The sequence below is a fragment of the Cyprinus carpio genome, chromosome B23 (genome assembly GCF_018340385.1).
Source record: "Cyprinus carpio isolate SPL01 chromosome B23, ASM1834038v1, whole genome shotgun sequence".
NCBI lineage: Eukaryota > Metazoa > Chordata > Actinopteri > Cypriniformes > Cyprinidae > Cyprinus > Cyprinus carpio.
Genome location: NC_056619.1, coordinates 15,968,565 through 15,993,204, shown reverse-complemented (window position 1 = coordinate 15,993,204; position 24,640 = coordinate 15,968,565). Strand labels below are relative to the sequence as shown.

The 24,640-nt window shown below is 37.3% G+C and overlaps 2 protein-coding genes across 3 annotated transcripts; both read right to left on the bottom strand.

Moving 5' to 3' along the window:
• Positions 1-981: 981 nt before the first annotated feature.
• On the bottom strand, positions 982-2,374 carry LOC109057106 (P2Y purinoceptor 1-like). Its single transcript, XM_019074300.2, has one exon. The coding sequence runs from the start codon at positions 2,320-2,322 to the stop codon at positions 1,333-1,335; it is 990 nt and encodes a 329-aa protein (XP_018929845.2). The 5' UTR covers positions 2,323-2,374; the 3' UTR covers positions 982-1,332.
• An 8,620-nt stretch (positions 2,375-10,994) lies between these two features.
• LOC109100756 (CCN family member 2-like) lies at positions 10,995-15,714 on the bottom strand. Of its 2 annotated transcripts, none has more exons than XM_019114188.2 (5): positions 15,267-15,714; positions 14,369-14,585; positions 13,132-13,380; positions 11,483-11,697; positions 10,995-11,401 (listed from the first exon to the last, which is right to left on the bottom strand). In XM_019114188.2, the coding sequence occupies exons 1-5, from the start codon at positions 15,336-15,338 to the stop codon at positions 11,117-11,119; spliced, it is 1,038 nt and encodes a 345-aa protein (XP_018969733.1). In that variant the 5' UTR covers positions 15,339-15,714; the 3' UTR covers positions 10,995-11,116. The 2 variants fall into 2 exon arrangements, with proteins under 2 accessions (XP_018969733.1, XP_018969732.1); XM_019114187.2 differs by having other exon boundaries at positions 11,483-11,700; positions 15,267-15,705.
• Between the last annotated feature and the right edge of the window lie 8,926 nt (positions 15,715-24,640).

The following is a 24,640-nucleotide window of genomic DNA, read 5'->3' as shown; positions in this document are numbered from 1 at the left end:
ATAAAAATCCATCCACTCCTCATTTTTTAATCCCCTTTAAACCAAGTCAGTCTCACTAGGCCTGCCGTTTTGATTTTCATGCAGTGTGACGTCACATTACATAGAGCTTGGCCACAGGGATTGATTGACAGCCCTGTATTGTTATAGTTTCCACCCGCAGCGGTTGTATGCTCTTAATTAACTGTGCATAATTTCTACCATTTTCATTTTAAGATTATCTTTTTTTGACAGTATAGTGTAGAGTTTTAATATTGGGCCGATATTAAAACTCTACACTATACTGTCAAAAAAAAAAAGAGATAAATCTAAATATGAAAATGGTAGATATTATGCACAATTAATTACTCATTGGGCTATTCGCTTATTTTTAACCAATATGAACAGCTTGTCAGCATCTGCTAAAATGTTAATAAGGATGCATCCCTATAAAGCAAGATGTATTGTTTGACAGCCATGAACTTCAATGGGAACTGTCAATAATGTTTCTCCAAAACAAGGACACAGTGACACGATTGTTTCCTAAAAATGTATTGCTTTGACAATGTTAAAAAAAAAGAATATGAACAAATATATAAAAAATATCAAAAATAATTACTTTTTTTTTTCTTTAAAGAGCAGTTTTTTTATGTTGGCCATCAAGCAGAGACAAAACACAATACTCATTTCTTTATAAAGTTTAGTTAAAATATCTCCATCTTGTTTGTATTTAATATATCTTTACCTTGCATAGTTTTATTCATGTACTGGGAGTCTATCTATCTATCTATCTATCTATCTATTGTCAGTCTTGAGGAGAGTTCAGCTCTTTCAGTTTTGCTTTTACTTTACCACATGGCAGTCATATAAGATTGCTTGGTGTGTCATATCTTAATGTGGATATTATAACATTGTTCATTTGTGTAATAAAAACCATTAGGTCAGTTTGTGTTTGTTTTAGTAGTGTTATGTTGCTTAGAAACTACAGCACATAAGTTCTGTATGCATGTATGCCAATTGCAAACATAGGCAAAAATTTATTTTCAGTCATTCAGTGTGTAAAACTAAGCATTGCAAGCCACATAAAAATACACCACATTTAGCTATGATTATTCCATAAAATGACCTTTATGGTTGAAAGTTGAAACAAGAACAAACACTTCTGTTTTTCAGAATAAAATGAGGCATGAGAGCGTATCCTGTCACAAGATGCACAGTGTACATAGAGTGTGGCTCCAGATAACCACAACTATCATAGATGAACAAGATAAGAATCGTTTAATTCACTCTTGATGAACAGCTACTGTATGTCCTCGATGCGAGAAAAAGTCATCACACCACATAGAATATTCATCTCTAATTCATTGCCATGCTGTCGAGAGTTTGCTTCTGTAAGGGACAGTCTGCCACAAGAGAGACGGCAGCAGACTGACGGGCTCGTCCGCACTTTACGAAGCACTTCATCAGCAAATCATCACTGTTAAAGAGGTAAACCAGTGGGTTGATCGCACTATTCATGCAGGCCAATCCATTACCAACTTGGTTTGCGATGTACACATTAGAATACCATTTCAGACACGTGCCGTCCAGTTTGGAGATTCGAGTTGCCAGGTTTAAATTTCTAAAAATATGATAAGGAAGAAAACAAATAGAGAAGAGCAGGGTCAGGATGACAACCAGCCTGAGACACCTCAGCTTCAAGATGACATCGATGTCTTTCTTTGTCATCAGCGTAAACGCCACATGTCCGTAGGAGCATAACATTATTAACAACGGGATCACGAATCCAACAACCGTTCTTCCGATGCTGTACTTCAGGTATTCCCTAATGTACTTGTCCGAGGTTGTGTCAAAACATGATGTTACGTTGTTGTTGGTTTTGTCAAAGAACATATCAGGCAGGCACTGAAGAAAAACCAAAAACCACACCAGCGAAGCAATCACCACAGAGTGTCTCACTGTAATTCTGCCTTTAGCTCTCAAAGTGTGAACGATGCCGAGGTACCTGTAGACGCTGATGCATGTGAGGAAACCAATGCTGCCGTACAGGTTGATGCAGAAACACAACCTTAAAATCTTGCAGAAAACATCTCCAAATATCCATTTGCTACGGGAAGCGTAGTAAACCACCAAATAGGGCAATGTTAAAAGATATAAAATGTCCGCCAGGCAAAGGTTGAGCACAAAGATATTTACATTACCAATTTTCCTCCAGTTATCATGCATGGATTTCAGCCCCAAACAGTTGCCAATAACTCCAAGGATGAAAACAGTCACGTAGACTGAGGGCAAAAATATGTGCGTGAAATCAAAATTGACAGATTTACAGGTAGAATTGGACTCCATCGTTCATTAAAGACGATCATCAGACTTTCTTGTTGGAGGTTGGAGATGTCACAGGAAGTTAGCACGCTGACTGATGCCTTCACCCACATGTAAATGAAAACTCTGAACTAATTTAGATTATAGAGAAACAGCACTTATATATTAGCCTATACAATTTTACATAAAATAATCATAGATTTTGTCTTTGAATTCTAAAGGACCTTTATTTACTTACTTAAATTTTGAGTAATTTTATTATAAAGTAGGCTAATAATACAATTATATGTAATTTTATATCATTATATAGTTATATATAATCGTTATATATATGTATGTATATATATATATGTAATAAAAAAAAATCTCACTTGTAATCATTACACTGAATATCCTTTTTATTTCTATTGTTGTTGTTTTTTCTCCATTCTCCATTCCAAAATGGAACAACTTCTATCAAGTGAAAAATAAAGCATCTACAGTCATGGCCAAAAGTTTTGGCAGTGACAAATTTTGTGTTTTGCAAAGTTTGCTGCTTCAGTATTTGTAGATTATTTTTCAACATTTCTATGGTATACTGGAAAGCAATGGTAAGCATATCATAAGTTTTAAAGGCTTTATTGGCAAAAATATATATAATGAGTCAGTATTTACAGTGTTGAACCTTGTTCTTCATAACCTCTGCAATTCGCTTTGGCATGCTGGATATTAGCTTCTGGGCCAAATCCTGACCGATGGCGATCCATTCTTGCCTTAGTTCTCGGAGCTGATCACAATTTGTGGGTTTCTGCTTGTTCATTTGCACTTTGAAGACTGACCACTGGTTCTGATCTAACCACTGACTGATACAACATCTCTTGAGAATGATCACTGATAGGCTACCTGTCATCATCCAATCACAGCCCCCCTCACGCAGTATAGGTTAAACTGGCTGCACACTAGACCAGGGCAACGTCGGTCCTGGAGTGCCAATGTCCGTTTGAGTTTAGCTCCAACCCTGAAAATAAACCTCACTTGTCTGCAGCCTTATTAATCCTGAAGTCATTTATTAGCATGTTCAGGTGTGTTTGATTAGGGTTAGAGCTAAACTTTGCAGGAAAGTGGCACTCCAGGACCGACGTTGCCTATCCCTGCACTAGACTATTTTCAAATCTTAACCTATTTTAAAACCATGGGAGACCACAGACAAGACAGTTAAACCAAATTTTAGACTTATAATCCTCTGAACGCACACACTAGACGATTCGACCAGACCACCAGAACACACACTTGATTTTTTTTATTAATGCTAAGGTATCAAAATTAAAAGTACAGAGAATATCAACATTGCGATTGTAGCAGGTTGATTGGTCGCAATGGTTTCAATCCCACTCACTCTCTCTGGACCAATCAGGACATAACTACATGCTATATAGGCAGGGGGTTTGCCTTCTTGACACTTCTTACTCTTTGTTGCCGGAGGCACATTTCTGCTCTGGATTCTTTCGAGGCCGTGGTGCAGTCACTGTAATTCGACAGGTAATGCAGTGTGGCTAATTTGTTTGTTATCTATAGGCCTTATTTGTGTTAGGATGGGCATTACAGCATGCAGTGTCTTTTGCAGTGTCTCCCTGTCATAAATCCGATCCTTCCTACAACAGAACCGGGTTGAGTTTTGCAGCGGGTAGGTTGATCAAATCTTTCTCCTCTTTGGATATTTTCCTGACTGAGTGTTTACGTAATCAGACGTTTTATTGTAGGCTCAGTGTAGCTGTACTATCGGCACTATTGGTGTATTGGTGTGAGGCTCCCTGATGGGTACGTATGTATACCAGTTGGCATTGCGTGTATATTTTGTTTAATCATAAACCGTTACTGAATTTGGTTTGTTTGTGAACGTCAGGGTGGTAAACTGCTTCGCTTGCGCTGGTATATGCATTAGCCCCTCCTTTCCCTGCCACGCTGCTGTTTTGTCTCAACCGACTTATGTTTCGACTATAGACTGTTCAACCGATTGTAGCTACAGGAGCTCACTCCAGGCTTTGAACGCCTCTACGTGCCTTTCGGCACTAGGATCTGTTGCCCAACTGGGTGTCTGGCAGGGCTGTATTTGAGTGATTGTGACACGGACGATAGCTTTGCCTTTCTTTGGCTTGCCCGTGCTTATTAATATGTGTGTGGAGATTGGGGTCTATGTTTATGGGTTTATTTGTTAAATTATGATTAAGTGATTTTTTTTTTGTTAATTTATATTTCTTTTAAGTTCTGATAAAAAGACTTTCATTTCTGTTGAAACGTTATGATTTGTTGTCAATTTTTGGTTATTTTTGTTAGGTTCTAGGCAGCTATTAAGTCACCTTTGCTGCCTAGATTTGCCTTAGATTGAAGTTGTTTTTCATTTATTTTTGGTATTGATTTATCCACCCCCCCCAATAATTGAATGTTCTTTCTCCTGCAGTGCTGAGTTGCCGAAAGTGGTGGTTGGATGTTAAACTCTGTAGGTCGGTGTCCTCAGTGGTGGTGTCTCCTCCTGTCTGCTGTGTTTTTCCTTGTTTGCTTGTTCTGAGTTTCTTTACCACCGTGTGTGTGTGAGTGTTCACGTGTGATCGGGGAATCCTTCCTTGAGATCCCACACCCCTTGACCCTGTCCCTCCACTGGTAAGCATTTTCCGAAGCCAACATTTTGAGCCGTGGGGTAGAGAGAAACTTCAGTCTTGCCACTGGCTTAACAAGTCGATAGAAAAACCCAGTGTAATGTCAATCAAAAAGTCCCCCGTACTGGATGTTAAACTCTGTAGTAAGTCAATGGCAAGGTGCAGTGTACTGGTGGTTAAAGACCCCCCCGGTGATATGTCACTTCACGTCCCCGGTGTGAATATCATCCACAGGTGCTATAAAGAGCTTTTCGGCCAGCATGGTTTGGCCTTGTTCAATCTGCCCTCAGTATTTAGGGCTCCAGAGTAGAGGGCTGCATTGGGTTTGGGCACCCGCGGGACCCGACGCAAATCTCGCGGGAGCGGGCGGTTTTACCTTTGCTGCGGGCAGGTGTGGGCGGTCAGAACATTTCACGGGAGACCCGCGGGGAACGGTGGTGTGTAGTAGAAAGGGAGTCAACACAAGAAGTTGAGAAGAAAATTAAAGCTGCTGTTTACATGACAAAAGCAAGGCAAGTCAGACATCTAGAAACAATTTTCATTTGTCACTGAAAAAAATGGGAAAGAGCGATTTCCTGTCCTCTCAAAATTCAAACGTTTTATTTTGAGCATTCTGCATCTAGTGCGCAGAGAGGTGTATGGGCGGATCTTGGAAGAAAGACGCACACGTCTGGGACCGCAGTCAGTCAGCAATATATTTTTCCTTCATATTAATATGGAGTAAGCAAAGCAATAATGCCCAATGATGTTTGTTAAGTAGTCTACGACTAGACGTTATATATATATATATATATATATATATATATATATATATATATATATATATATATATATATATACACACACACACACACACATACACACACAATTTTTTTTTGTATTATTTATTTTCTTTTTTGCAATAGCCTGTTAAGCAAGGTATTGTGAATGTGAAATGTGAGATTTTTTTAAAAGCATTCTATTTTGTTTTATTTATTTTGTTTTGTATTTATTTTGTTAAAATTATATCTAGCGTATTTTCAAAGGTGGTCGGGGGCACTGCTTACATACCCATTGTGAATGTTAGGGCCATCAATGTGGTACTGTACCCTCGCATTGTTGTGGGTACCCTGGATAAGGTCTGTGTTGTCAGCTTGCCCGCAGGGGTCACCAAAGTGCCATCTGTGGTTGCCACGGTGAGGTCCCAAGCTGTTCCTCCTGGGGTGCAAGACCAGACTGAGGCCATGGATTTGTCCTCACTGCCTGCTGAAGAGCAGAGCCGGGTTCGGTCCTTCTTGCAGGACTATACCCCTGTCTTTGCCACTCATGATGGTGATCTGGGTTGTACAAACCTGATTGCTCACAACATCAATCTTTTGGATGATGTCCCTGTCCGGCAACTCCATAGGCACATCCCTCCTTCCGAGTATGAGCAGGTCAAGGACCACATCAATGAACTCTTGGAGGCACAGGTAATAAGGGAGAGCAGCAGTCCCTATGCCAGTCCCATTGTGTTGGTAAAGAAAAAGGATGGGAGCCTGCGTATGTGTCGATTACAGGCAACTTAACAACAAAACGAGGTAAGATGCTTTTCTTCTTCCCCGTATTGACGAGTCCATGGATGCCTTGACGGGTGCCCGCTGGTTTTCCACTTTGGATTTGTCCAGCGGCTATAACCAGGTCCCTGTTTCTGAGGCGGATCGATCCAAAATTGCATTTTGCACCCCATTTGGCCTTTTAGAGTGGAATCGTATGCCGTTTGGGCTTTGCAATGCTCCTAGCCCTTTTCAGAGGCTGATGCAATGCATATTTGGTGACCAGCAGTGCCAGTCGTTGCTTTTGCATATTGACAACATTGTGGTCTTCTCTTCCACAGTCGAACAGCATAGAGTGGTTGGATGTAGTGCTGGGGAGGCTTCAGCAGCAAGGCCTGAAGGCAAAGCTTAGCAAATGTGCATTTTTCCAACAGGAAGTGCGCTACTTGGGCCATGTCATTTCGAACAAAGGCGTCTCCACAGATCCCAGTAAGGTGCAGGTAGTAGCGAACTGGTTGCCACCTACCACCATCCCGGAGCTGCGGTTGCTCCTTGGTTTTGCCAGTTACTATCGCCGCTTTGTAGAGGCGTTTGCCAAGTTGGCAGCCCCGCTGCATAGGCTGGTTGCTGAACTGGGAGGCACAAAGTTGAAGAGAAGAGCAGAGCTGTCTGTGAGGGGACATTGGACGGAGCAGTGCCAGTGTAATTTTGAGGCACTTAAGATCAAACTCATTACAGCACCTGTACTTGCTTATGACAACTTCTCTTTGCCATTCATTCTTGAGGTTGATGCAAGCTACGGGGGACTTGGGGCAGTGCTCTCCCAGGAGCAGTCAGACAAGGTTAGACCAGTGGCTTATGTCAGCTGAGGTCTGAGGCCCACTGAGTGCAACATGCAAAACTACAGCTCCATGAAGCTGGAGTTTTTGGCACTCAAACGGGCTATGACCGAGAAGTTTAGGGAGTACCTGCAAGGCCACAAATGTGTTGTCTTCTCAGACAACAACCCCCTTAGCCACTTGTCCTCGGCAAAGCTTGGTGCTACCGTACAACATTGGGCAGCACAGCTGGCCTCCTTCGATTTTTAAATCAAATATCAATCAGGGATGAGTAATGGAAATGCAGATGATCTAGAGGCCGTGATCCCTGGTACATTACTCCCAGATTCCTTACCGCATGCCCAAGTGAACCAAGTTGAAACAGTTCAATCTGCTATTGCTGCCTTGCCAGAATATACACCTTTAGAACTCGGTGTTTTGCAACAGGCATATCCGGTCATTAAAGAGGCTCTGGTCTTCTGGCGGAAAGGGAATCGTCCCAATGGAAGGTTATTTTTGTTAGGCCCTAGGCAGCTATTAAGTCACCTTTGCTGCCTAGATTTGCCTTAGATTGAAGTTGTTTTTCATTTATTTTTGGTATTGATTTAATAATTGAATGTTCTTTCTCCCGCAGTGCTGAGTGCCGAAAGTGGTGGTGTCGGTGTCCTCGGTGGTGGTATCTCCTCCTGTGTGCTGTGTTTTTCCTTGTTTGCTTATTTTGAGTTTCTTTACCACCGTGTGTGTGTGAGTGTACACGTATGATCAGGGAATCCTTCCTTGAGATCCCACACCCCTTGACCCTGTCCCTCCACTGGTAAGGCCTCAGCACTCATTTCCCCTATTCTAGAGTGTATGGTATATTATACTTGATGTTTTTTTAGTAATTGTATGAATAAAATGATTGTCTTTTAACGGAACTACGTCTCTGGCTTCGTGCATAAGTCAAACCTGTGTGCTTTCTCTATTTTGGTGGTTTAACTATTGAGTTAGTCAAATCCTATTCTCAGGGTGAAATTCCGGTGAAATTCCGCAAAAAAATCCCATCCCGTCCCATCCCGTCCCGTCCTGTCCCAGTCCCACGAAAAAACTGGGGTAAAATCCCATCCCAATCCCAGAAGAATGACTCCCATTCCCCACTCCCGTGTTGTGTTTTTTGGCCGAAATCTGTCAGTTACAGTAAACAAACAACAAAAAAGAAAACCTACAGATCACTGCCTGCCCACTTTAGTTGAATAAATCCAAAATGTAGTTTTTTTTTTATTGAACTGAAAGCCATCTTAAACAATGCAGTGTGCATTGCAGACACACACACATTAAATTTAATGTAAGTCATCCATGCTAACACACGTTTTCTATTTGATTTATTCTCTTTTGAAAGTAGACATTTCACCCTCTATAGATTAATTTTTCATACACAAAGTTTTGAAGTTCACAGACCGATACGGCAGAAAGAGCAGCCTGTTTGCTTTAAATTATTTTACAGAAGCGCGTCATTTCGTTGTTATTCTGAGTGCACACAAATAAACAAGGAGTCTTTACAGATTCGAAAGATGTATTACTTTTATCTGTATGACCAAAATTATGGCGTATTTTAAGAGCAAGTAAGCGCACCGGTGCCTCTATCTGTCCTGCTGTGAGCTAGCTGTTGTTCAGCTTCCACACACACTTCAAAAACACACATTTCTGTAGGCTAACATTAGATTTATTACCAAATAAAACTTTTAAATAAAAACATATATAAGATGAAAATCTATATTTCATGTCAGTACCCTATTTAATGTACTCTCCAATGTACTGTACTACCACATAGACCAACCATTAACGGTCTGTCCGTCACCTGCCACACCAAAGCAAACAGGAGGAGAGCGTATAGAGACAGGGCAACTAGAATTGAGTTCAAAATTAAAATATACAGTTTATTTTTTAAAAAGTATAAGTGTGTATAAAGTTGGGTATCAATGTTATTACGATTCCGGGTCCCACCCACTCCCGCTGACATTTTTTCCTGTCCCGTCCCAATCACGTGATTAGTGATTTTGTTTCCGATCCCGCGGGATTCCCGATTAAAAAAAAAAAAAAAAAAAGGGTCAGCCTGTAGTTTGTACACGGTCACTCACCCAGATCTCCGGACTGTCAATTTTGAAGTTCTTGATGATCCAGTGAATGGTTCTTTGAGGCGCAATATTCTTTAGAAATTTATTTGCATGTGAGGTCATTTTAATGCACCGCGATGATGGCCGCACTTGTTTCTTTGACAGTAATTAATTATTGCTAACAAGAACACAATGATTGGAAGTGCTTCTTCCCTCCTTTTATAGCAATCAGTCTGCTCTTACAATCTAATTAGTATGATAGTGATTTCACCTGACTTGTACTCATTCACACTTTCACATGTGCTGCTGATATGTGATTAGTCAATTAATGTTAGCTGGTCATTTTTTGTCAGGATCAAAAACAGTGAAATAGTTTTTTTGTGTGAAAAGTTGAACAATGAAGCTTTTAGCAATTATTTAAAATGCATCTGATCACTCACACACAATAATCTAGAAACAAAGTGAATGAACACCTCAACAGCAAACTTTGCAAAATATAATTTATGTCACTGCCAACACTTTTGGCCATGACTGTAATTCTTGCTTGCCTTTCCTCATAAAAACAAGAGAGGGCAGCCTTACACTTCTGAATCGCTGTAGAGTGAGAAACTCAAGCTACTAGATTTTATTTAATTAACTATGTTGTCATATGTTGTTTTAGGTAGGCCTATTGTTGAACTTCCCCTTTAAAAATAAAAAGCATATTTTCCCTTATTTACATTTATGTACTTAATTTAATTAAATGAAACAGCAGATAAAATAATTTCCTTATAATATGTGAATGTCAAAAGTTAATAAAGCTACCAGACCCCAAGAAAAGGAGACAGGCAAACAGCACAAAAAATGTGTTATTATTTATGAGATTTTTATAATGAGATTTTTAAAAACCATTTTCATAAGGTCTGACAAATGACTGCAAAGATGTGAGGTGGCAAATTACAGTGCAATGAAACTTGAAATAGTCCAAATGAATACAAATGTTAAAGGTTCTAGTATTAATGACAGAAACATACAGACATAAACAAGTATTTACATATATACACAGTCAATCCTTTTGCATGAAATTGGTAAACACTAAAGTACAGTTAGTGTCAGTCTTCAAATAAAAGCCTTCAGTAAATACAGGTGAACATGGCACATTTAACTCAAAAAATAATTGTCTAAATTTAACATACTGTAGCATCTAACCAATTCTTCTGCATTCATGTGCAATGTAATTTTAGGTAAATTTCAAATCTGTCTATGACAGGATGTTTCTTTGCTTAGATCATATTTTTTGAAGAGGAGAAAACATTAGATCTCATTTACATAATTTTCATATTTTGTTAGCTAATAGCATTGAAATTCATTGAAAGCAACAATTGTCTAATAATAAGCACAAAACTGACAAAGATACAGACAGAACTCTTACATAATTGTTTGATATATTTCAAGTGTAAAGTTTTTTCAAAGTAAAACAGCTGCCAATGTGTAAACCCCCCCAAAAAAAAAAAATCAGGCAGATCTTAAACTCATAAACTATTTTAATTACACCAAAGATACCAGTACAAACACCTGTCGTCTTGAGACAGTGTCCTGAAAAAAGCATTAGTGTCAAATCTCAAATGGCTTATGTGTTCTAAATCTCACATTTTAAACGTTTGTTTGTTTGTTTGTTTGTTTTTTGTCGGTGAAATGAAACGTCAAATCTGACATTTTAAACTCCGAACATCCAATATGAAGCTACTAGATTGAAAGTCAGCCTATAAGAGAGTCAGTTTCTAACCCCAGAAGGGTGTCTCTCTATATGCTCTTCCAGATGAATAGGGGCAGTTGTAACGGCAGATGCAGGAGTTGATGGTCATGACAGCATGTTTGAGCAATCTTCCTCCAGGGCAGCGGAAAGTGACCAGTGCTGTGCCAGTGTGGTAAGGAGTGCAACAACGGTTGTCTTTACATGAGCCGCAATAACGGGGCCTGTAGAACCGCGTACTATAGCAGCCCTGGTGGAAGAGCCGCACTGGGTTTGCTGACCTGTAACTGGGTTGACATTTCCTCCTTGACCACTGAAATATAGAAGCAGGGTTGGTTAGAGAATGGTTTAACTGGTCAAAACCAAAGCATCCTATGGTAGATCAGAGTCTCACCTGTGGGTTTCTATGGAGAACAGGCTGACAGGGTCGGATCATACACAAGCGCATCTGCATCTCCAGGCGACAGGCCAGGTTCTGATTGGACACCCGTGTGGATATTCCAGGCCCGCAGGTGTGTGAGCAGGCGCTCCACTCTGCGCTCTGGTCTATGCAGTTTGAACTGGGACTGGTTTGGTATGGAGAGTCTGCAGGCATTGTCTGATCACTTCCTGCTGCCATCCCAAAAACAATTTAATTAGACTTACACAGTTCAATTAAACTTACACAACACTTACATTTGTTTCAAAATGAAACAGGGTACTTTGTAATTGCCACATAACTGACTATTACAGACCCAATGAACTCATGTTCATACTTGAGTGCCAGGTGTATTTCATTACATTTCAAAAATATTTTTCAATCATTTGTCCCAAAATTCTATGTAATGTTATTACATTGGACTAAAAACAGACTTTTCTCAACTGAGTATAACAACTTAAAAACGTTGCGAATTTGTGTTCTTTTTGAGAATGTTTCCACTCGTACCAGCAAACAAAATATATTTTTGTGCCATATTATTACCAAATTTTGGATTCAATCTTTTTATCAACATGTTTTCTTTCATTTAGCACTGGTTTTGTAATTATTTTTTGGAACTGATTTATTAATCTGCACTGTTTTTAAATGAACACAATGCTTTTTTTAAGGGCAGCCATTTTTGACTGGGAACGCCAAGTTAGGAAAAGGACTTGAAGGGTTAAAATAACACGCACAGTATTGTCCACAATAAGTCATGCAATTTGCATTTAGAAATTACAGTATATAGTGCCAGTGTTGATTTCATGTTAAGTTTAAGTTTAAATATTAAAGAGATAGTTCACCCAAAAATTAAATATCTTAATAATCTTAATATCAAAAATATCTTAATTTGTGTTCTGAAGATGAATGAAGGTCCTAAAGGTTTGAAACGACATGAGGGTGAGTAATTAATGACTGAATTTTCATTGTTGGGGTGAACTATCCCTTTAATTCTGTCTCATTAAAACTTATAGAGCTGCAAAAATTCGTAATCAGCTCATACCATCTGACAATCATTCTTATAATTAGACAATCCCAAGGAAGCAATACCAAATACCTCCATCCTTATGAGATGATAATCAGGCATTCATTGGCAGTGTTTTATGCACTTTATGGACCTGTTAACATCTCCACTGTAAACACACTCGGAACAAAATGTACCATTCCAGCTGATTTAACTTGGGTGACATTGCTTTTGAACACCCTCCTGTCTGGTGTTCCATGCTCTCTGGTTTTTTGGAGTTTAATTGTTGTGCTACACAGACATGAGTCCTGTTTTGAATCATGGAAAGTTGGCTTCGGGAAAAAGCTAGAATTTGTGCTTTTGGGTTCCATCTTGGCAAGACATTTTCAATTAAAATGGTCAAAATCCCACAATGAAAACCTCAAACGGGAATGTAATAGAGAGTTCTCAGATAGGGATTTGAATCAGAAACATGTAAAACGATTTATGCAAAATCCCAAAAGAAGAGAGACAGATTTCATTCCAGCTCATGAAATACTATTACATGAAAAACAACAACAGCCTTTGATTTAGTTTTATGGCTTGATTTCTTTTCTGGACACTAAGACGGGTGATAAAGTACCTATGTGAGCGTCCTGGAGCACTGTGTTGTCCATATTTTCACACACCCACTCTTTACAGCATTTTCCTGGTTGTTGAACCCTTCGAGGATGAGGGCAGTCTGGGGTGGGCAGGAGAACATCCTCACTGCACCGGGGCACACAGGTCACCCCTCCACCTGAACAGTGACACTGAAGAGCACACGAGGGCTGAAATACCTGGCCTTCATGATAGGAGACTCCATTATGCTCACAGCCCAACTCCTTCTGACCTAAAAAACAAAGGTTCAGAAGATTACACTATATGTAATGCAGAAGCTCTAAATGTTGTGGTGTTTCTGTGAAGGCTTGCTGTGGAGGTTGGCTTTGTATTTTATTTGCCCCCACTGTAAAAAAAAAAAAAAAAAAAAAATATATATATATATATATATATATATATTTCTTTTTTTTTTTTTTTTTTTACAGTGGGGGCAAATAAAATACAATTAAGGTAACATAATAAATCAAACTGTCGATCAACTGATAAATCAAACACTAAACTGCAATTTTATTTCGTCATTTGAAGTAGCATAAATGATAAGAAATAAAACCAATATAATTAATGTGATATTACATATATAATTTATGTTTGATATTTCATTTTTAATTATCAATCCAGTACAGCCTTGTCAAATTTTAAATAAATACAATTCACAAATAATAAAATAAACTACATATTCATGCAATTTCATTTCCTTGCAAATTAAAAAATCTCAAATGCAATTTCATTTCCTTGCAAATTATTTATAATATAATATAAATTGTAATTGTTTTATATGAAGAAATTAAATTTGAGCTTTTCTTTTTAAATTTGATCAGCTATTTTTAAATCTGATAATGAAAATATATTTTCATTATCAATCCAGTACAACCCTTTCAAAATTATATTTCCTCATTATATATATATAAACTATACATATTTCTATGATACATATTTCTATGATAGTTTATATATTATATTATTATAAATAAATGTTGTGTTGTATTTCATTATCAATCCAGTACAACCAATGGCATAATTGATATTAAAAAATGAATCAAATACTCAAACCAACATCAAAAATAATGAATTAAATGCAAATGCAAAATGCCATCCCAAATTATGATAATAAGTTAAAAATGACAGCCATGTGAGCTGTGCCAATCAAGACCTATGGGCGGAGCTTATGAATGTAATAATGTTTTAGTGGTAATGCTGTGTATTTGGGGGTTGAAACTTACTGACACACTCTCCTGGCTCTCCAGGGAAGCTGGCACTGTAGTCACATTGCAGGCTGCGCTGACCATCACACGGATACAGCTCACTGCAGGCCTCACCCTGCTGCCTTGCACACACCTGACAGCACTGGCACCCATCAAGAATGAGAGGAACGCCTTCTGGGCAGGCTGGTAAAGAGCTTTGGCACTGACAAGGGCCACCACACTGCTGACAGCACACCTAAGACAGCATACAGGAAGAAGTGTTACAGGTATTTAATGCATGCAACAGGGCAATCAGAGTTTGGGTAAAATCTGCACAAAATCTGTACCATGTGAAAACCATGAAGTTTTAATAATCAAACATTATTGTAATATAATGTATTTCTTTTCATTTCCCCATTAATGCTATATTGGTGATGAATGCTTCTAATAATAGCACTGCTGGTTTTGAAAACATGCAACTTTGATTAAAATTGATAATTTGCATATGGAGAAGCAAGAGGAAAAATATTTTTCCTCATGTGAATCATTTACGGTAAGTATTCCCGGGCTCTGAATACATAAAACATGCTTTCAATTATAAGCGCAGCCAACAATCTTAAGATGACAATCTTACATTTGTACAGAACATTGACACTTTAATTAAGCATTAATTCTCCATAACATTCAGTTTATACTGGAAAACCCCAGTTTCTCACAGAGTTCTCACAGACAACAAAACTTCCCACAAAAAGTCCCTGATAAAAAACACTAAACTAACCTCTCTCTCCTCTCAACTTTGAGCATGACTATTTACAAAGTAACCAGATCAAATCGCACAGCTGTTGGACATAAAACTAAACACAGACGTCAGAAATATTTCCACTGGCAAAATGCATGCATGGAAACGTTAATGCATGGAAAGTGTGTAATTTCTTACCTGTGAGCCCAGGTAAAACAGCAGTGCCCATGACATTAGGTTTTTTCTGTCTCTCTGTATCTTGTCCATCATGTTCTAATATATGTTCCACCACAATGAGATTTTCTACTTGTGTTACTGTTTTCTCACTGCCTGGCTCTGTGCACATGCACTTTTATAAAGTCCTCGCTCTGATGTCATAGCCTGACTGCAGGGTAAACATTGGCTGGACCTGGATCAGAAATGTTTCAAATTCCACATCTCCGTTGCCCATTTCCACAACCAGGAATTATTTTCTCCCTCTGCTTGTCTGCTCTGGCATGAAGAGGTGAAACATGAACTTTTGGAAGAGAAGATGCATATTAAGGCTTGCTCTTAATCACATCCAAGTTTTCTGTTTACATCTAAAGTCTAATAGCTTTTGTTTATCGAACTGCTACATCAAATATATTTAAATAATAAAACATACTAATAAGAATGGTTGGGAGTATGATATTGCACAATAGTTCAGTAAAGAAAAAAGTTTATATTGTATAACTTAGATACAACTTTGTGTTTTTTTTGTTGTTTTTTTTTCTTGATCCGGCAATAATTCCAAATGAAGTAAAAACTGAATTTAATAGAATCTCCAGGAGACACAGTCATGGTGCTCGTGAATGAATCGGTTGAGTAAACAATTCAGTGACTCACTAATAAAGACTGCTTGGCTAGCCAGAAATCCAATACTCTCTAAGAATGTACTTTTTTTGAATAAGTAATTACTTGTTGACCATTGAAAGGTACATTCAAATATAGTATGAATACGTGTAGAATCAATGTAATTTGGACGTATTTGCCATGTTGACATTGTCATGTGAACCAGTATCAGTTGTATCACTTTACTAACATTAACAAAGCTCTCCTGTGGCCTAATGGGATAATAATTTGGTTATTTTTCTGCTACTGTCTTAAGAATACTGTAAATTCAGACATACTATTCTTTTTGCATATGTTTTTTGCCTATTATGTAGTAGGGAAGTATATGATTTCAGATGCAGCTTTCGTTTTATTCCTGAATGATTTAAATGAATTAGTCGAGTAAATGATTCAATGACTAACTTCTAAAGATCATCACTTTGTCACCTAGCAGTACAACAATGCAATTTGTAGAAAGAGTAATTGAAAATCCTCACTTCTAATACACACTGACAGTTTGTCTGAAAAGAAATACAAACAGTAAAAATTTTCAGTGACCAAAATTTTTGGAACCCTCTTATTTAAATCATTATAGCATTTAATATAGAGAACTTGCTTACATTTAAAGGGGTCATCGGATGCTACATGCACTTTTACAAGTTGTTTGAACTGAAATGTGTGTTGGCAGTTTGTGTACACAACCACCCTATAATGGTAAAAATCCACCCAGTGTTTTTTTTTTTTTTTTTTTTTTTTTTATTAAAATCTTTACCCCTTTCTCAAATCGAGCCGAAATCATATCCCAACATATGTGACGTCACACAGACAGGCCGCTCCCACGATTGTTGATTGACACGAGCGTTTCAGCACAGACTGGACTGGTGTCTTACCTTAGACCCGCCCTGAGTGAGCTATCATAAGTCCGCCATTGCTTCACCGCCGGAGCAGATGTAGACAAGAATGTCTCCTAAACATCCAATGACCCCTTTAAACTGTGGGATGGCACTGAAAAAAAAAATAGCTTCTCAAAAAGACATTATGCATTTTTTACATCAAGTGCTCAGACAAAACAATCCTTTTGCAGGATGACCCACTGGGAAAGACGGTTTAAACATAGACCTAGACGGGAAATTCACTTTTAAAAATACCACAGCTCTTGATAATTCAGCTGGAACACACGTAGCCTGCCAGATACAGAAAAAATGGAGTGGATATTAGTTCTGTCTAAAACTTCTGTCCAGCCACTCTTACATTTATTTTGACATCCTTTCCAAAAATCACAAATGTTTGGAATGTACAATATCCCCATAAAGGGAACAGCACACACAGCTCTTAAGGCAAAACACAGTAATAGTATTCAGAATGAAAATTATTGTCTTATTCTTAAATGATTTTTAGTGCAGGACAGAGTAATCTAAATATTATTATCTTATAAATGGTAGTAAATAAACATTCATCAAATTCCACTGGAAACATTTTATAGGGTGTCAGGAATGTGTAAATTTGTTCTGGAAGGATGATCCACAAAATAATGTTTAAATATTTAGAGATTAACAGATCAAGAAAAGCATATATGGGACAAAAGGTCCCTCTTTCATGTCTAAAATTCAGCCAGTTGTGGTTAAAAACTAGTCCAGTAATGTCTCATGGAAAAGTTTTCACTTAAAGTGAAGTACACGCATTGAACTTCACTTGCTTTGTGCCAAGGAACTTGACTTAAGTTAACAGGAATACAGGATACTGGAAAGGCAGGCTCTGATTCATACACTAAACCAGCTATGTGCAGGAATGCTTTCATTTAACGCCTGCTTTGGTACAGCAGAGTAAAACCCTGAATACTAAATGACAGTGCAGTTCAGTCATATGGCAATTCTAGAATGAACGTACATCAGTCCTAGCAGGAAACCTCTCTCAGTGTGGTGTTATTGGTTAGATTAAAGAAATATTCTGTGGTCTGTAAACCTCATTTTGGTATTGGAAATAGTTTGTCTTTGTGTTTATTCCTTCATTCATATCAATTCCTGCGCGCTGCACATGTGATCTTCAGGGATTTGGCTTAGGACCTTTCCAATTTCGTTTCTTCCTAGATCCTCAGTTACCACACACCCTGTAATAAAAAAGAATTACTTGATGAATTGACATGCTTGACCAGACAGACTTAACATAATTTTAACATTTCTTAGACTTCGCCAGACAATTCCTTATTGTCTTAATGTTAAAAGTCTTCTGTGTGCCTTTGAGGTTTGAAGAATTTGGCCCTAACTGCAATATGTGTCATAGTTAATCAATTGGAGTCATAGCTAATAATTTGAAAGTTGGAAATGTTTTTTCTTTGTATCCCTTGACAATATTACATTTCCTTTCATGTGAATCTTAAATCTAACCTGACACTGAGACCTAAAAATGTTTTCAAATAAAAAATTCTGAATCATAGGGGTAATCTATAGCCAGCCAGTCAATGTTGCTAAAAACACCAAGGCAGAGCAGATTTTCAGGGCTAGTCACAAAATAAATAAATATGTGAACATTAAATATTTATATTATCTGAACTTGATTTAGAATTTTACTTATATTAACACTACCACTAAAATCACTGACAGTCAAGATTGATCAATCAGAACAGACTAGAGAGCCTATATGACTTATCATTTTTATATTCTCTTTGCTGACGTCATTGGTGCTTGCTTTGTTCACCATCAATATCCCTGCATGCAAAGTAAATCATTAAAGTTTCCAGGTTGCTTTTTTTCATTTGAACAGACCTCTTAAACATTAATCGCAGCTGCAGCCCAGATGTGCAGCAATGTAGATAAATCACCCTCTAAAGAGAAGAAACTGAATCTGTTTTTGAGGGGAGGAAATGATACCTACGTTCCAAGCATTCTAACTAGATGTGTGAAACTGCACGAGTCGTAACAGGAAAGTCTTTAGTTTCTGATAAGAACACTATTCTAAGCAAGGGTCAAGTAATGACGTTTGAGAGGACGCAAATCTGACAGTCACAGGAAAGATGTCAGACAACACACACAACCACATGCAGTAACAGCTTTATGGGAAGAGCCCAGCAACTGTCTGGAAGGGAATATTAAAATATTTCAACTGAATCTGTGAAATCTTTCAATGTAAACTTCAGAAGTCATATTGAAATTTATAGTATGAGAGATGAAGCATTCTGCAGAACAGTGGTGTGCACAGTAGAAATCACGTCCTTGGGTGCACATCACTGCTGCAGAACACAAAACAAGCTATTTTGTAAATGTCTCTTATTTATATATCTTTTCTTAATGAGTAATTAGGGTCCAGTATTGTTTTAGACACCACTGACTTTCATCGTATGGAAAAATCAGCTGAAATAATCTGAATAATCATGAAAAATGCTCAACAGACTTTAGCTGAATTTGACACCATTATAAATAATGGTTCTTTATTAGCATCTGTGGTTTCATAAGAAATGTTTTACATTAATGGAACATTTGAATTGCACAAAATGTTCTTATTAGTGGAAAAGGTTGCTTTTCTTGACACTAAGAAAAAATTTGTTCTTTTAAGAACTGATCATAGAAAGGTTCCTATATGACATCACTGTAAAAAAATAAAAAAATAAAAAAACCTTGGAGCCATCATTCAAGTTGAAAACTTTCATACTGCACTCAGCTGTAAGTAAAACTGTAGTTCTCTAAGCTCCAATTGACACATTTTATCATATCAAATTACATTACACACATTTTCCCCCAAAATAAATTTGGAAAATGTGAATTGGTTGATTGATGCATCTGTGCTAATGATTATCATGTTACCATCACAGCTTGTGAAAATGAACATGTCATTATTTGGGAATATGGATGTTGATTTATCAAAATTTGAATGATATAATATTCTAAAACAATAGTAGATCAGTATCACTCATTTGACCAGGTTACTGGAAGCTGAATTTAAATGCTGAAAATACCCCTTTAGTCATAATAAGACTAAAATAATGACTCCATTACTAGAGTTCTTGCCTTAAAATAAGCAAGAACAAATAAATACAGGACAGGGGCCAGTTCACAGCAGTAGCTACTTCCTAACATGTGGCCAGCAGAGTCAATATTTTTAGCGGATATTCTGCTCTTTAGCAAGGAGAAGAACTCGACAACCTCCAACTTTCTATCATTATCTTGATCTGACATCATATGTAAACCGAATTTGGTTTGGGTATGAGTCATATCTGATGACAACTTAGAGTGATAGCACAGGGTTGAGTTAAGATGTCACAGATGCATGAACAACAAACAGTGATGCTTTATTCCATTATACAGGTGTGTCATGTAAGGAGCCATAAATAAATGGCAAATGGAAAAAATAATGTTTTTACATCTGCTGAAAAGCTTTACATCTCTATCAATGTCTTAATAACATAGAGCACACTGAGGGATTTATAGAAAGAGTGGTGCTACCATATTCTTAAGCACCGTTCCAGCAGACTGATGTATGACACATTTAATGGGATGTTTTTGCTGGTTGGGAAACAGAAAACGGCCCATGTGGCTACATGCAGGGTTAGAGTGGCTGGATTAGGCCAAGTTAAATAAGGGTTGTTGTTTAGGAACTGCTTTAACAGCAGGGGTTTAAAAAGAACCGTGTTACAATGTAATGCTTTAGGCATGAAGTAACTGCTATGTTGCCTGCTATTGGACATGTCTCTTATTTAGCAAGTCATTTTGTACATTGTTTAGGATGTGCTCTGTTCAAGTACAAACGTGGCAAAAAAATCTCAGTGGTGCATTCAAATAGTCAACATGTCATTGAAACATTCTTTGTTTAATGAGAGATGTGCATAATGTATGCCGTTGACTTTTTATGAACATTATATACTAGACGTGTCAACCAATAATTTCCTAATCATGTTATGCATATTTAGGCATACAGGCGACACTGCCTGAGTATGGTCAATCTCCACGACACTCTGCTGACATCTAGTGGCCAAGTACTGTAAGCCATACAGTTTACATGTCTAGTAGGCTACTTTCAGCCCTAGTTTGGAGACGAATGACAATAATAGAAATGGAATTATTAAATGAGTCCAAAATATCCCTTTTTTGAAGTGTTGCATATATCCAACATACACGGCGATGGAAAGTCCAAATCACAAATCATCAAACCGAAAAAATATTAAAAATAATCAATAATCCAAAAATAAAAAAAACAAAAAAATACAAAAAAACCCCCACAAAATTCTATTATAAAATTTTATTATAAAACATAAATGAAAGAGAAAATTGTATTTCTCAGTTGCACAAATCCTTCAGTAGAAGATTTGAAAAACACACAAGAGAATCCAAGTTTTTTGGCTTTTTTAATTTAGTTTTTTTTTTCATGTCATCACATTGTTTAGAGCATAAGAAACATTAAAAAAAAAAAAAAAAAAAAAAACTGGTAAAAAAACATTTTTGAAAAATGGCATTTTATTCATATGTTATGCTATGTCCTCTGTAGTGGACACTAGGACTCAGTTGTTACTAAAATATATATATATATATATATATATATATATATATATATATATATATATATATATATAAAATGACATGAAATTATATGTATAGGCAAAAACAATGGGATTTTTTTTCAATCACCAATAACTTTTTGGGTTTCAGGATTTTTTTTAACCAAACTTGAGTTATACCCACCCACCACTGTCACACCACTGTCACTGATAGCTTTGACCTTTTCCTGTCCATCCCCCCCCCCAACACTTTCACTCACGAACAGAAGTCAGGACTAAACCAATTCACCTTGATGACCACATCATCGTTTTTACCTATTTTTATTAGCCATTTCACACAATTCAGAAAAACAAAAATGTGCAGGAACTATAGGCCTGTATTTATAATATTATGAATGAAATGTGCATTATTTGGAAGAACGTCGAGGTGGGACTGACTTTAGCCCACTTATTCAATTAGAGTATTGCTCTATGAGGTGAACTGTCCCCCCGCTGCCCTTTCCCCTTCCAGAGGCAGGGCCGTGCACAGACCTTTTGAGGGGCATGTGCTGAAACTGAAAAAGGGCACCCCACTCCCTTTTTTTATATCAAGATTATTTAGTAAGCCTGCATAAAAGGAAGAAATGGTCACATCTTCATGACAAATTCAATAACACAAAATAATAGTCTCAAAAGCTTTAGATTTATTCACGATTAATAACAACCATAATAATAATATTAGATAATTAGATAATATAGATAAACAGGGTTTTAAGGGCTTCTTCTAAACCTAATTACAACAGCAACCTTCTGTGAGGCATGTGCTTGAAGATGTTTATTCTTATTTCTCTCTTTACGGGGCACTGCACTGCAACCACCAAGTAATCAAAATTTATGTAAGTGCAAAAAAAGTTTTCTTGTCAGTATTATTTGTAGGGTCCTGTGTTTGTGAATTGCTCTTGTGTACTCCCTCTTTTTTTAAATTGCATTTATAGAGAAAAAAAATACTTGACTCATACATAAACATGTTAACCAAATAATACAAATTAGCTTATAAAACCAAACAGAAACCAAAATCTTTTTTTATTGAACTTTATGCACTTTTTTTATGAACTTTGCAAAGAAAAAATATATATATATTCTCTTTTTTAGCTATTCTGTTTGGTTTTATAAGCTAATTTGTATTATTTGGTTAACATGATTATGAATGACATTGAGAAGAGGGGAAGGTGAGCAATGAGTCAAGTATTTTTGACAAACTTTTTTGAAATATAATTTAAGTAATTATGTCCAACTCAATTCCAGATTATAAGAAACTATAGCCATACCGTTACTATAACATATCCAGCATGTATCCGCCTACCTGGCAAAAATTTTATACTGTGTTGGACCAGGGATGTTGGTCTATTGAAGGTTTCTTATTCACCTACACTTTCCCTAAAATAAGCCAGCAAAGAAAAAAATAAATAAAAATAGTGTGAAAAGTACAGTTGCAGTGAAAAGCATTTCTGAAGGATCACGTGACACTGAAGAGTACTGAACTGGAGTAATGATGCTGAAAATTCAGCTTTGATCACAAAAATAAATTACATTTTAAAATATATTCAAATAGAAAACAGTTATTTAAAATTGTAAAAATATTACACAATATTACTGTTTTTGCCGTATTTTGGATCAAATAAATGAAGCCTTGGAATGAATCATGAATTACATTCTGCATGATAAAATATAAAGATTTCAGTGATCTTCTGTAAAAGATTTTTAGTTACTACTACATTACTGTAGTAAAACCATGTTTTACTACATTTTATACATGTGAGGACGAGCGGATAGTATACCATAAACATGATTAGCCTAAATGTTAATAAATTAAGTGTATCAGCAATCATAAATCAAAGAAGAAATTTCTTATATATGTTAGGTGACGAGGATCACTCGTCGCTTTGTTTAAGTTCCAGTACGAAACAGCGCGGGGGCGCACCTGTTATGATTTTCCGATGGTAAAAACAAATTATATGTTGTTGTATTACTTATCAATATATAGTTTTTGACCAGCGAATGTGTGCAAATGTGATTTTTTTTTTTTTTGTCCGTCATTAAAACGGCGACGGCGCCTCACATTACATTTTCATCTACAGGTTACAAACTAGTTTTTGTAGCTATATAGACGGAGCGCTAAGTTTTTCCTGTGGTAAAATGCATCTGGCCAAAATCGCATTTTATAAAAGATGAAATGCTACTGTATGCACAGGCTATTTAAGTGTTGGCTATGTATTGGCTATGACTAGATGGCAAATGCTAGCCCTCTCTCTCAGGCAACGTCCCACATGTCTCAGTCAGTGAGTCAGTCAGACATCAAATAAATAAAATATGAGCCTTTATAGACATAGTGTTTAGTAGTACTTATTCAAACAACAAGATATTTATTTACCCTTAGCAAAAATTTGTTCAGCTCAGCTGTTGTCTACTGTGCGGCTGCTGTGGAGCTTCAGTTGATTCAATGGATATAGAGGGGGCGGAGTTATCAGCTTACTGACAGCTTGAGGATCGAATAAGATTTACACAAGCTCGTTTTAAGAACTTTCATTTGCTAAATATTTGTAAAACAGACAGACAGACGTAAAGGGTGACCAATAGCATTGATTAAAAAAAAAAAAACACCACCACCAAAAAAAGGGCATGTGCTCTGCACAGGTTGAGCCCTACCTGTGCACGTGCCTGCCTAGAGGTGAACTGTCCCCCGCCCTTATTATTTTTTTCACAGCTTCTGTGCACGGCACTTTCTCAGCAAGCAGGGGCGCCAATTTGCCAATTCTCCGCACATTAAAATCTTAGATGATAGAAACCCGGTTCGCAGCGGCGCAGAGGATTGTAATTATTATTATTATTATTTATTTTTTTTAACTGCTCGTGACGCCCCCCATGTATCATGAAAAACTGCCCGGTTCGCCCGTGCCCAACACCGCTACTGAGCCTTACTCCCGGTCTAGTTAGGCCTACGTAACAGAAACAGACAAAAGTCGTGTTGACACTGACCGGGCTCTTCCTTGGTATGTCACAAAATTGACACAAACTAGCCATAAGCCGAACCTCTTTTAGTTAATTTTATCAGTTCAGAAAACATTGCCTAAACCTCTATACAAGCGCGACGCAAATAGAACGCTCCCGACACACTCGCTTGCAGCGATGACAGCGTCAGCATTCGAGTATCTCGCGTCGCGTCAGTAGTAGTGTACATGTGGCATTACTGTGCTTC

Coding starts and splice junctions, on each gene's coding strand:
- LOC109057106 (XM_019074300.2), bottom strand. CDS start 2,322: ATGGAGTCCAATTCTACCTGTAAATCTGTCAATTTTGATTTCACGCAC.
- LOC109100756 (XM_019114187.2), bottom strand. CDS start 15,338: ATGATGGACAAGATACAGAGAGACAGAAAAAACCTAATGTCATGGGCA. Junction 14,586..15,266: donor TGTTTTACCTGGGCTCACAG/GTAAGAAATTAC, acceptor ATGCTGTCTTAG/GTGTGCTGTCAGCAGTGTGG. Junction 11,701..13,131: donor GCTCCAGGACGCTCACATAG/GTACTTTATCAC, acceptor TTGGGATGGCAG/CAGGAAGTGATCAGACAATG.